The sequence below is a fragment of the Erythrolamprus reginae genome, chromosome 3 (assembly GCF_031021105.1).
Source record: "Erythrolamprus reginae isolate rEryReg1 chromosome 3, rEryReg1.hap1, whole genome shotgun sequence".
NCBI lineage: Eukaryota > Metazoa > Chordata > Lepidosauria > Squamata > Dipsadidae > Erythrolamprus > Erythrolamprus reginae.
In genome coordinates, this window is record NC_091952.1 from 134,651,229 (window position 1) to 134,664,642 (window position 13,414).

A 13,414-nucleotide genomic window follows, 5' to 3' on the forward strand; every position below is an offset into this window, starting at 1 on the left:
GTCATTAAACAAGATATTACATTAATGTGACTTGCTACCTCCAGCTGATTTCCCCATTGACTTGCTTGCCAGAAGCTGACTATTGCAAATTGCAAAGATTGCAAATAGTGATGTGACCACAGGGGACTGTAGCTGTCATAAATGCAAGCCAATCACAGCAACTGCTGTAAGTGTAGTCTGCTTTCCAAGAGCCCAAATTAAGATCACGTGACTGCATGGATGTTGCAATAGTTGTGAGTGTGAGGACTGATCATGAGTAACTTTTTTCAGCACCGTAACTTTGAACAGGTGCTAAACAAATGATCATTTAGCAAGGCCTACTATATTGCATGCGGAGGTCTAGACATTCATTATTTTTGTTAATATAGAATTGAAGCTATGACTAATCAAAATACTATCAACAAACTAGGAAAATGGCTTAAAATAACAGCATATAATTTAATTGCAAAAAAAATGCATTAGAAAAAAAGTGGTTTATAGTAGGCGAAATTGTATTTTATCATGCTGAGTAAAAGTTAGCATTATGGTGTCTGTATTTTAGTTTGTATTTACAGAAGTATTGTTTTAACATTTTGGGAAGTAATAATTTTGCTCCATGTTGAATTCCTCAGACTCCATCTCAAGTACTTTTTCCAGTTTTGGATACCCCAAGGTTCTGTTGTGGTGGAGAAAAGAACAAACGAACTATAAGAATGGTTAAGGAGGCAATTGGAAACTAAATTCAAAGTAGAAAAGCTGAGAGACTGGGGTATTATGTTTAAAGCATGAAAAAGCTATAGAGATGCATACATTTTAGAACTGTAAGCCATCCAGAGTTACTTGGTATAGAGCAGTGTTTCCCAACCTTGGCAAATTGAAGATATCTGGACTTCAATTCCCAAAATTCCCCAGCCAGCATTCGCTGGCTAGGGAATTCTGGAAGTTGAAGTCCAAATATCTTCAAGTTGCCAAGGTTGGGAAACACTGGCATAGAGAATGAATGAATGAATTAAATAAATAAATAAATATGTCTGAAATATCTATGGAGGTGTAACTGTTTAATCAACTTCAGATTTAAAAGGACTAGAAAAAGTTGAAACCCTCCAAGCTGAGGGAAAATTTCAGCTTGTTCAAAAAAGCTAGTGACATAGTTTTAATCTCTCTGAAAAGGGCTTAGTCCAAATGCCCATGTAAAACAAAAGAAAATGATCTATTACTTTCTATTATAGTAAAAAAAATTCTGTAGGAGAAATAAATTCCAGTTCTCCAGTACCTTATTTATGAGGAGAATGCAGAGTGGCTGTGAACTAAAGCCTGACCATTCAAGCACTATGCTTCAATCCCCAGTGTACTGAATGTGGAATATACCTTTGGATGACATCCTTCTTGAGAGGAATCTGTTAATTTTCTTTAATTCTTTCTATTAAAGATATAGATATAGGATGCAAAGCAGAACCTCTCTCACCAACTGCTTCAACAGATTCAGTTCCTTCTCCTTTACCTGCGGACTCTCCAGTACAACACGTACCTGTAAGTAATTTCTTTGGGCTAGTTAGATGCAATGAGATAATATTTAACCAATATTCAAAATAATCTTTATTGTCATCGAGTAATCCAGATGCAAAGGAACAATTGCATTGCTGGTTAACGTTTCCTTTATTGCTGGCACTGGGTTCTTTTAAAAATATTCGGGAACCACTTAGCATTCAGAAGGAGTGATACAAAGAGTACAAGGTTAGGAGACGTGGCAGAGTCAGTGAGCAAGTTGTAGTCTGAAGATAAATTTGCCAAATCTGGAAACTCAGACGATCCATTAGATCTGCAAGTTTGTGGCTTCAATAGCTTTCCATGTCTTCTTAATTCTGTGTTTCCATCATATTCTTTTATCCACCCCCCATCAGCTTCTATGGTAGTTGGTGGACATGAATGCATTCCATTCCCCACCATCCAGCCAAAGCTGAAGAAACATCCAAGGATGATAAGCAAAACGTCTTGAAAGAAAAACCAGAAAATCCAGTTGCCTCTTGAAAAAGCACCTTTGGGACAACCATGGCCTGGATGACTAACAATCTCCATAGTTGTGAACCTGCAGTTTTGGATGGAAATGCAAATGTTTTTTGGCCTAGTTTAGAATTTTTGAGGTCTCCTATGTTATGCAAAAGTGTTTTTTAATGCATTGTGATTAAACTATAACTGGGAAAAATAGTTCTGCCAGTTTTTATTTGTCTTTTGCTTGTCTATTGTAACAAGAAGAATTACAATGTTTGTAATTTTTTTAAAACATTGCCAGGAAGGTGTGGAGCTTGGCACTAATTCTCATTTATCCACTGCATCATTATATGACAAACACAGCTATAAACCATCATTACCTTTAGAGCAAAATAAGAAGTCCTCATCTAAAACTACGCATTTTTCAGGTATGATTTTTATCTACCAATTTTCCAATATGGGAATAATAACAGTGATCTAAACTAGTAAAAATAGCTAAGAATTGTGTCTTTCACTTAGTTAAATATCAAGAAGACATTTTCATTGGTTTGCTAGATATTAGGTACATTAGCATATACACAAAATAATTCCTGAGAATCATTCCTTGTTTTTAGATTATGTATGCTCATATAATAGGCAGTATTATAGAAAAGATAATTCACTGTAAAGACATAATCCCAATTATTCACGTTATTTTAAAAAGATTCTGGCAATAGAAGGTCATGATTTACAATTAGGCTGGCATACATTTCTGTGGGTGGGGGAAAACAAAAGACATACCTATTTTCAAAGGCATTAGAGACACTCTTTTACTAATATGGGAAAAAATAAAGAAGAACCACTACATAAAATACTGATCTGGCTATCAACTGTGGAAGCATTAATATACCCGAATGTGGTGGACTTAGACAAAATAACAAGATACAAAGATATATTAGATGACCAAGGAAAATTAAAACCGAATCAAGAATTTAAAAAACCAGGGAATTGACATAGATTGGTGGCCTTATCTACAAATGCAGTAGAACTACAAAAAAGACATAGAAAAGTATGGTTTCTATTGGGAACAACAAGAGCTGGATAAAATACTACACGGGACAGAGGAAAAATGATTTTAAAAAGCATACAGTTATCTACTGAGATTCAAAATGGAAGAAGAAACAGTTTAAAAACCCATGATAACCTGGGGAAAAAAATTCGGCTATACCATAGAATTAGAGAACTGGGAAAAATTGTTTGTGTGTGGGAATTATAAACTGACAATGTCGGCGTCATACAGAGAAAATTTATATAATCTTTTTTATCGCTGGCATTTGCCCCCAGCAAGATTAGCAAAAATGTTCCCAAACAGACCAGCGGAATGTTGGAAATGCAAACAGAAGTAAGGAACATACTACCACATGTGGTGGACATGCCTTGAAGGAAAGAAATATTGGATGAAGATAAGAAAGTGGCTAGAGGAAATTATCAAACAACAAATAGATCTAAAACTGGAGTTATTTCTATTGGGTATATTAGTAGGAAATTACAACCAAAAAACCCAATATATGTATAATGCATATAATAGCGGCCAGAATTGTATACCTTCTGATGGAATGATGATAAAGAAAGCTAGAATGCACTGAGATGGTTAGGCTGACAATGGAAATAAAAGAAAAAGGAGAAACTGAATATTATTTGATTTAAAATATATGATACAACTGGTTAGAGAATAGAAGCAAGCCTTTGCTTTAATTATGTTAAGTAGGATAAGATATAATAAAAATGCTCTCTCCCTCTTTCTCTCCCTCCCCCCGCCCCTCTCTCTCTCTCTGTCTCAAAGGTGGGTTGAACATGTAAATTGAATGGCATCACATAAAAGCAAGCATCTCTTCAATGGGGATTTTATACTCTGACAAAGTCAATAGAGACTGACGAAAGCTTAGTAGTTTTTTAGTAGTTTTAAATATATTTTTTTAATGTTCCGGAGATCGTGATGGCTAATGCTTCTGTATTTATAACTTTTAGGACAATTCTTTATGTATGTGTCTGTTTATTTATTTATTTATTTATTAGATTTGTATGCCGCCCCTCTCCGTAGATTCGGGGCGGCTAACAACAATAATAAAAATAGCATATAACAAATCTAATATTTAAAATAACTAAAAAACCCTTATTAAAAACCAAACAAGCACACACGCAAACATATCATGTATAAATTGTATAGGCCTAGGGGGAAAGGATATCTCAGTTCCCCCATGCATGAAGACAGAGGTGGGTTTTAAGGAACTTACGAAAGGCGAGGAGGGTGGGGGCAATTCTGATCTCTGGGGGGAGCTGGTTCCAGAGGGTCGGAGCTGCCACAGAGAAGGCTTTTCCCCTGAGTCCCGCCAATCGACATTGTTTTGTCGACGGGACCCAGAAAAGGCCAACTCTGTGGGACCTAAATGGTCGCTGGGATTCGTGCAGCAGAAGGCGGTCCCGGAGATATTCTGGTCTGATGCCATGAAGGGATTTATAGGTCATAACCAACACTTTGAATTGTGACCGGAAACTGATTGGCAACCAATGCAGACTGCGGAGTGTTGGTGTAACATGGGCATATTTAGGAAAGCCCATGATTGCTCTCGCAGCTGCATTCTGCACGATCTGAAGTTTCCGAACATTTTTCAAAGGTAGCCCCATGTAGAGAGCGTTACAGTAGTCGAGCAGTGACTCCCGGTCCAAATAGGGCTGCAAATGGTGCACCAGGCGAACCTGGGCAAACGCCCCCCTCGCCACAGCTGAAAGATGTTTCTCTAATGTAAGCTGTGGATCGAGGAGGACGCCCAAGTTGCGGACCCTTTCTGAGGGGGTCAATGATTTCTCCCCCCAGGGTGATGGATGGACAGATAGAATTGTCCCTGGGAGGCAAAACCCACAGCCACTCCGTCTTATCAGGGTTGAGTTTGAGTCTGTTGACACCCATCCAGACCCTAACAGCCTCCAGGCACCAGCACATCACTTCCACTGCTTCGTTGGCTGGACATGGGGTGGAGATGTACAATTAGGTATCATCCGCGTATTGATGATACCTCACCCCATGCACTTGGATGATCTCGCCCAGCGGTTTCATGTAGATATTAAATAGCAGGGGGAGAGGACCGACTCCTGAGGCACTCCACAAGGGAGAAGCCTAGAGGTCGACCTCTGACTCCCACTAACACCGACTGCGACCGACTGGAGAGGTAGGAGGAGAACCACTGAAGGACAGTTCCTTCCACTCCCAGCCCCTCCAGCCGGCCCAGAAGGATACCATGGTCGATGGTATCGAAAGCCGCTGAGAGGTCGAGAAGCACCAGGACAGAGGATAAACCCCTGTCCTGGGCCCGCCAGAGATCATCCATCAACGTGACCAAGGCAGTTTCCGTGCTGTAGCCGGGCCTGAATCCTGACTGCTGAGGGCCTAGATAATCGGCTTCTTCCAAGGACCGCTGGAGCTGGAGCGCCACCACCTTCTCAACAACCTTCCCCATAAAGGGAAGATTGGAGACTGGCCGGTAGTTGTTAAGAATGGCTGGGTCCAGGGAAGGCTTCTTGAGGAGGGGGCGCACAAGTGCCTCCTTTTAGGGATCCGGAAAGGACCCTCTCCCCAAAGAAGCGTTGACAATCTCCTGGACCCAGCTCCGTGTCACCTCCCTGCTGGCCGAGACCAGCCAGGAAGGACACGGATCCAGTAAGCAGGTGGCGGAACTCACAGCTCCAATGGCCTTGTCCACTTCATCAGGTTTCACCAGATGAAACTCTTCCCAGACAGGTGGACAAGTACGGGCCCAGTCACCTCAACTGATAATTTTTGATAATAATGAAAATGAAAATACATGTATCATGGGTCGATTCTAACTTACCTCGCTGTCAGTTCCCCAGATATTTATATTTATATTTATATTTATATTTATTTATTTAAAAAAAACCCTTTTAATTAGTTCAATTAAAATACTGTTTTGAGTTTTAAAATGTAATGATGTAGTGTTGAGGTAGTTTAGGATAATTTGGTGTTTGCCACTTTTTTTTCTGTAGTGTCTTCCTTATTTTACTTGTAAAGCAACATGAGAAAATATTATTTTACTGAAAGAGTAGTAGATCCTTGGAACAAACTTCCAGCAGACGTGGTTGGTAAATCCACAGTAACTGAATTTAAACATGCCTGGGATAAACATATATCCATCCTAAGATAAAATGCAGGAAATAGTATAAGGGCAGACTACATGGAACATGAGCTCTTTTTCTGCCATCAGTCTTCTATGTTTCTATGTGATTTTTAAACAGAGGTGTGCAGTGATATAGCTAAAACATAATGAGAAATAGTTACTGTAGTTAAGGCTATTCATTTATTTTCTAGTGTATAAACCATTTAGTTGATAAGACTGTAATGTTTTACTAAGTAAGCAAGCATAGGGGTGAAATGCTTCCGGTTCGCTCGTGCCTATTGGTTGTCAGAGAGCCAGTCATGAAAGCAGTGCAAGGCCATTTGGGTTCTTTTACCCTCTCTGCATGCGCAAAGCATTCTGTGACATCCAGGCAGGTGGGTGGAGCCTTCTGCTACCTTCGCAACCTCTGACAACCGCCAGGCACAAGTGAACCAGCAGCATTTTACCACTGCACAAGAAAGAAGGGATATAAAGGAAAACCTGTCTTTGTGTGCTTCTCTTTTCTCTTTTACAATTGAACTTAATTCACTATTTCTTTCTGGTCTTGGCTTATCTTTCCATTTAAACTAGAAACTGGCAAATTACAAAGTCTGTGGTATTTAAAGAAAACCAGATGAAGATGTTTCACAGATGGCATTTGCCACCCTACAGACTTTCTAAAATGTATCTGAACTCCCAACTGAATTGTTGGAAATGTAAAAAAGAGATAGGCACTTATTATCACCAGTGGTGGACCTGTCCTAAAGCTAAATATTATTGGAACCTAATAGAGAAATGGCTAAAAGAAATAACACAAGATGATGTGGGCAAAACTCCAGAATTTTTTCTACGAGGTATAACATCCCAAAATTTTAAAAAAGAAACTAAATATCTATTAATACATATTTTAACGACAGTAAGGCTAGCCTATGCACAAAGATGGAAGGATGTTGAAATTCCAAAAGAAGAAGAAATAATCATTAGGATTACTGATTGTGCTGAAATGGATATGATGACAGGGCAGTTAAAAGGACAAGAAGAATCGGAATATAATAAAATTTGGTATAAGTTTTATGATTGGTGGAACAAAAGAATACTTATGTAATAGTATATTTCTATATCAGATGGTATAAAATCATGCAAATTCTTTAAATAGTAGTTTAGTATTATATATAGTTGACATTTTTCCCTTTATTTACCTTTTTCTCCCTTTTAATACGACTTGTAAAAATCTCAGTGACTTCTGAGAAGAATGGAGCAGTTTTGGCTCCTTTTTAATGTTCTGTGTTTTGTCTGTGTTTTTGTTTTGTTTCAAAATCAAAAATCAATAAAATATTTTTTTTAAAAATAAACTAGAAACTGTGCTTGAAAGCGAGCTGTCATTTATTTGAAGTAGGCCAGCGATGAGTTTACGTCATCTTTTCTAATTTATAGTAAGAATGAACCAAGATTTGAGCAAATTAAAAACCAATACAGTTATTGCACGGAAGGAAGAGAAGGGTGTGTGCAAATGCCAGGCTTTACTTTGTCTGATTCCAGCTGATATATTTGAACCATCTCATATATTACAAATAAGTAAAATGTGTAATATTTAAAGGCAGGTTTGATCCCTGGTTGTGTTGTACAATTTGCTTCATTTAACAAAGTTCCTCTTTCTACCCTCCCTGTTGTCACAACTATTTCTATTGAACTGCAAACCATTGCATGAGAAGGAATATAACTTTTAAAAGAAAGCAACTTTAGATGCAAATTCTCTTCTACAGCAAATGTATCGTTGATGACCCTTAAACGAAGTAATCCAGCAGCCTCAAAACCGTTAATTCAGCCCAAGCCTGTGTTGCGTGCCTTTTGTGAGACGCAGCCCAGTCACCAGGCAAAAGCCATTGTCATTCCAGCTCTTCCCACACTCCTGACGCTGCCCAACCAGCAGCCAGTTGTTACTATTCAGCCGGCACCTCCAAAAGGTATATGGGTTAAAGTTGTAAAGGAATACATGTCATGTCTGTTGTTGGGATTAGCAAATGATGTTGAATGTGAAATATGCAGACACCGCAGTTGCCTAAGAGAGGATGGCTAAGTATTTTTAATGTAGAATTGCTTTAAATGGGTGCAATTTTAATAGAATATAATTCTTTATTGCCCAAGTGTGATTGGACACACAAGTCATTTGTCTTGGAGCATATGCTTTCAATGTACATAAAATAAAATATGCATTCATTAAGAATCATAAGGTTGAACACTTAATGATAGTCTGGGTACAAATAAGCAATCAAATCACATTAGGAGCCAGTCAATGTAAATTGTAAGGGTACAAGCAACAAAGTTACAGTCATAGAGTCATTAGTGGGAGGAGACAGGTGATGGGAATGATGAGAAGATTAATAGTAGTGCAGATTTAGTAAATAGTTTGACAGTATTTAGGGAAATATTTTTTTAACAGTGTGATGGCGTTCGGGGGGAAAACTGTTCTTGTGTCTAGTTGTTCTGGTGTGCAGCGCTTTATTGCGTCATTTTGAGGGTAGGAGTTGAAACAGTTTGTGTGTAGGATGTGAGGGGTCTGTAAATATTTTCAAAGCCCTTTTTTTGACTTGTTCAGTATACAGGTCCTCAATGGAAGGCAGGTGGGTAGCATTTTTTTTTCTGCAATTCTAATTATCCTCTGAAGTCTGTATCTGTCTTGTTGGGTTGCAGAACCAAACCAGATGGTTATAGAGGTGCAGATGACAGACTCAGCGATTCCTCTGTAGAACTATATAATCAGCTCCATGGACAGTTTGAGCTTTCTGACTTGGCGCAGAAAGAACATTATTTGTTGTGCTTTTTTGATGACGTTTTTAATGTTAGGCATCCATTTTAGATCTTGTGATATGGTAGAACCTAGAAATTTGAAGGTCTCTACTGTTGATACTGTGTTGTCTAGTATTGTAAGAGGTGGAAGGATGGAAGGGTTTCTCCTAAAGTCTACCACCTGTGGTTTTGAGTGTGTTTAGTTCCAGATTGTTTCAGTTATACCACAAGGTTAGTTGTTCAACCTCCCATCTGCATGTGGATTCATCATTATTTTGAATGAGTCCAATCACTGTTGTGTCATCTGTGTACTTCAGTAGTTTAACAGATGGATCGTTAGAGATGCAGTCATTACTATAGAGAGAGAAGCGGATAGAGCATCCAGCCTGGGGGAGGGTGGGAGCTTTGCTAATTGTACGGCTATCTGATGTGCTTCTCGTTAGCTTCCCCTGCTGCTTCCCCTTCGTTAGGAAGCTTATGAGCCACTTACAAGTGTATGTAGGTACCGCTAATAGGTCCAACCTTCAAATTTATGTTTAGTGGCAGGCATATCAAGTTCTATGTCTAAAAGGGTTTTTTGGAGCAAAATTGTGGTGAAAAAAAGTAATTTAATTTCCAAATGACAGGATTCTTGACCTCTAATTAAAGGTAGTCCTTGCTTATCAATTGCTCATTCAGTGACTGTTCAAAGTTACAATGGCACTGAATAATGAGACACAAGTGACCCTTGAAGTTGGAGATATCATAGTGCCCAGCACTCGTGTGATTGTGATTTGAGTGTTTGGCAACTAGCACATATTTATACTGATAGCAACGTTGTGTAGCCACATAATCACATTTGCAACCCTCACAGTCAGCTTGCAATAAGCAATTGGGAAAAGCCATCAGGAACTTGCAAGTTACAGTTAAACAGTGTTGCACTTAGTGACCCATGGTGATTCACTTAACCATGACAGCTGGAACTGTCAAACTGCATCATAAACTGGGGATGGTCATTTGATTTTTTACTTTATGACCACGGATCCCAATTGTGTTGAGTAAGCGAAGACTGCTTGTATTAGCAAGAAATTGAGGATTTTTAGTGAAAACATTGGGAAAGGATATTTTTTTTATTTTACTTAAGCATAGGAAGAGGTGATTGCTATTCGTTAAAGCTTTTTTTTCACAAGGAATTTGTCTCCGATGTATAAATTCTCAGTGTATATACAAATAACAAAATAATATAATAATGAGATACCAATAATAGAAGTTTATAGGAAAGGTGAGAAGGATTCATTATATCTTATATCATTATATTTTTATGTTGTAAATATATCAAAATTAACATTAATACATTGGAAGTGGAATGGCTGGCCATTCACCAATCCTGGGCGATCTGCATGATCTTGTCTCCTTTGGAAATGAGTAGATATACACAGTATAAGTAAGCTAATGTTAAAAAATGGTATATCTATGATTTTCAGTTTTTGTTTATTTGTAGCACATTGGTTGATAAGCAGCTCTGTTTAGATGTGTTGCTTATGAACAATTTGTGGATAGACATTATGTGAGTTGTTGGTAATATTAGGTTGATACTGTAGAAGTGGCCCTCTGGTCCAATCTGCTGTTCTAACTATATAATTGTACCACACATAGCAAACATTTTAAAATCTAATTACAACCTCAAAAGTACCAAGTGTATGGTATTTAAATGAAGGAATCTTCAGTGTGCAAATGCAAGCCTTTATTAAATATGACTAAAAACAATATATTTGAATTCTTCGAAAATTACTGCATGCTTAGATAAAAATGTTCTAGGCCTATATATGTTTTTCTTTATAAAGTAAAGCAATATTTTGTCTTCCTTGTACAACTATCATGAGGCAAAACATAGAATGCATTGAAGTTAACGTTTTTGATAAGTGCTAAATCACTATATCAAAATGTTTTGTTCCTATCTTAGGTCAACCACTAATGCTTTCTCAGCCTGCTGTGGTTCATCTTCAGACATCTGGAATCCTTCCGGCTTCAAATCCAGCCATTGCTGTGAATGGTATAGTGAAACCCTTAACAGGTCACACCATTAGTGTATTACCACAATCAGCAGGAAAGAGTTTGACCAGTGGAAACCTAGCAGAAGCTAAGCCTGTTCTTCACACTACTTCCTCAAACACAAACTTGGATGTAAGTTCTTTCCAGCTCCTGTTTGTAATTAGCCCTTCCACCTGGAAAGGTTACCATATTTTTCATATATAAGACACACTGGAGTATAAGAAGCACCTTAGTCTTGGGGGAGGAAAACAAGGGGAAAAAATCTGCCTCTGCTTCCCAGCAATTTCCCTCCCAACAAACAGTACAGATGATATATACTATTTAGTGTGTATTTCTATGCATGTCTGACCCATAGAAATAGCAAAGAATTTGAGAAATGTGCATTATGGCAGTATATTCATGGCAGAAAGTTTTCTTAAATGTAGTCACAGTAACTCCTCCCAATTATTTAAATGGATCTACTCCAAATATGACTAAGTCAGGGTTTAACTCAGCTACCTTATCTTCATACTAAAACAAGACACTGTTGCATTTCAGATTATACTTGTACAGATGCTGTTAAAGTTGATATGGCTCTCTGGAAATATACATTATTCTCTGCTATTTAAAAGAAGCTAGTTTCCATTTTAGCACATGGCCTGCCTGCAGCCTGCTGAATCAGCTGTGGGTCGTGAGGCTGAAAATCAGTTGCTTATGCTAAACAGGCTCTGCACTATTTGTTGCAAGGAGGTAAATTGCTGGGAGGCAGAAGTCAAAGGATGGGGGTGGCTGGGTGGGGCTACATTCAGTATATAAGACACACCCAGGTTTTCACCCTTTGGGGGGAGGTTAAAAGGTATGTCTTATATTCTGAAAAACACGGTATTTGCTGCAGATTTGCTTCCAGGATCCCAAAAATGTTTTAGCCACACACCACTAATGGCATAATTGGCAACATACAACGTCCAGAGAGGGATTTCACCTTCCTGCAATTTACATTTTTCTATAACCTAGCAATCTTCTAGATTTTCTACTAAAGACAATACTGGAAGGTAAGTAATACTTGCTGAAAGCTTGGAAATTCAAGTGGTGACATTTCAATTGGTGCTTCTTTGCCCTTTTTATTTCTGGTGTTGGAGATAGTTCCAGAGTTAGCACCTGAGAGTTTTTATGTGCACCCATGCACCCACATACTTACCTATGGCTGACTGTATTCAGATAGTCAGTAAACTACTGTATATGTGAAAGCTGCCAGATAGACTGGACTGGGCTAGAAATCCCGTCACATTAGTTTTGTATGTTGGAAGGCTTTTATGTTTGTTATTGTAGGGGAAGCATTCAATCATACAGTTTGAATGAGTTCTGGTTTGTCACTTTAACAAAAATTAAACTACTGATCAGCTCCTGCCTTTACAACTTGGCATTTTTTCCAGTATCAGATGGAATGCCAAGGAAATGCCTTGTCAAACCATCTGGTGAGCATCGGGTCCGTGAAGCTGAAATGAGTATAATCGGTGCTTTATTCCCCCCACACCCAAACAGCTAAATCAACACACTGCCTAACGTATTATCACATACTAGAAAAATGTGTACAAATACTCCTGTTAAAGCTGGGTGAAAACTCACTTCAATACATCACCAGTGCAGAGACCAAAAAGCTTTCTCAATTAATCTATGCACCAAGCAAACAAATTCTGTTCGACCTCCAGTGGCACTACTGTATGGCTGGAAGGGGAGCTTTTAGCAACTCTGTAGAAGAGGAAGAAATGGTAGAATAAATAGGGTTAATTGAATGAATTCAGTGCGGCACAGAACTACTCAACTAGCCTTATCCTTTAATCTCTGTGCATTCCTGGGAGATGCAGGGATTATTCTGGCATCACTATCACTATTTCATTACTTAGAATGGGGGGAAATTAATAATTGGAGCGGAATTTTATAATTGGATAAAATTATAATAATTGGAGCTGAATTTTATTGGTGTGATATGTTCAGGCTGCTTCCTAAGCATTTCTTAACAATGGCCCAATAATAAAGTTAATTTCTCCTGGTGCTATTATGCAATGTCACATGGATATGAGAAATTGCTAGTTCAAAAAAAATTATGAAGATATCTAATTGCTTGATTAGACAAGATTGTAAGTTTGTAAAATAATAAATCTGTAAAGGTCTGGAAAAAGTACTGTCTAATGCTTTTTACAAGTAGTCCTCAACATATGACCATTTGCTTAGTAACTGAGGTTATGACAGCACTGCAGTGGTTAGAACCATTTATAACTGGTCCTTGCGCTTATGACTGTCACATCATCTCTATGGTCATGTGGTCAAAAATCAGGTGCTTGGCAACCAGCATGTTGGTTGCAACAGTTTTAAAATCCTGGTGTCACATGATTGCCATTTGCTATCTTCACAACTGGCTTCCAATAAACAAAGTCAATGGAAGAAGTTATATTCACTTAATTTCACTTGTCATTCACTTAATGGCCATGGCAATTAGCTTA

The 13,414-nt window shown here is 38.2% G+C and overlaps 1 protein-coding gene across 3 annotated transcripts in view; it reads left to right on the top strand.

Moving 5' to 3' along the window:
- ATF6 (activating transcription factor 6) overlaps positions 1-13,414 on the top strand; it is a 111,012-nt gene that overhangs the window by 10,298 nt on the left and 87,300 nt on the right. For 2 of the 3 annotated variants that reach the window (XM_070746761.1, XM_070746760.1), the window contains exons 4-7: positions 1,409-1,509; positions 2,270-2,396; positions 7,880-8,080; positions 10,846-11,066. In XM_070746761.1, the coding sequence (XP_070602862.1) occupies positions 1,409-1,509; positions 2,270-2,396; positions 7,880-8,080; positions 10,846-11,066 (650 nt within the window). The remainder of the gene's footprint in view (positions 1-1,408; positions 1,510-2,269; positions 2,397-7,879; positions 8,081-10,845; positions 11,067-13,414) is intronic. The other variant, XM_070746763.1, reaches the window with a different exon arrangement.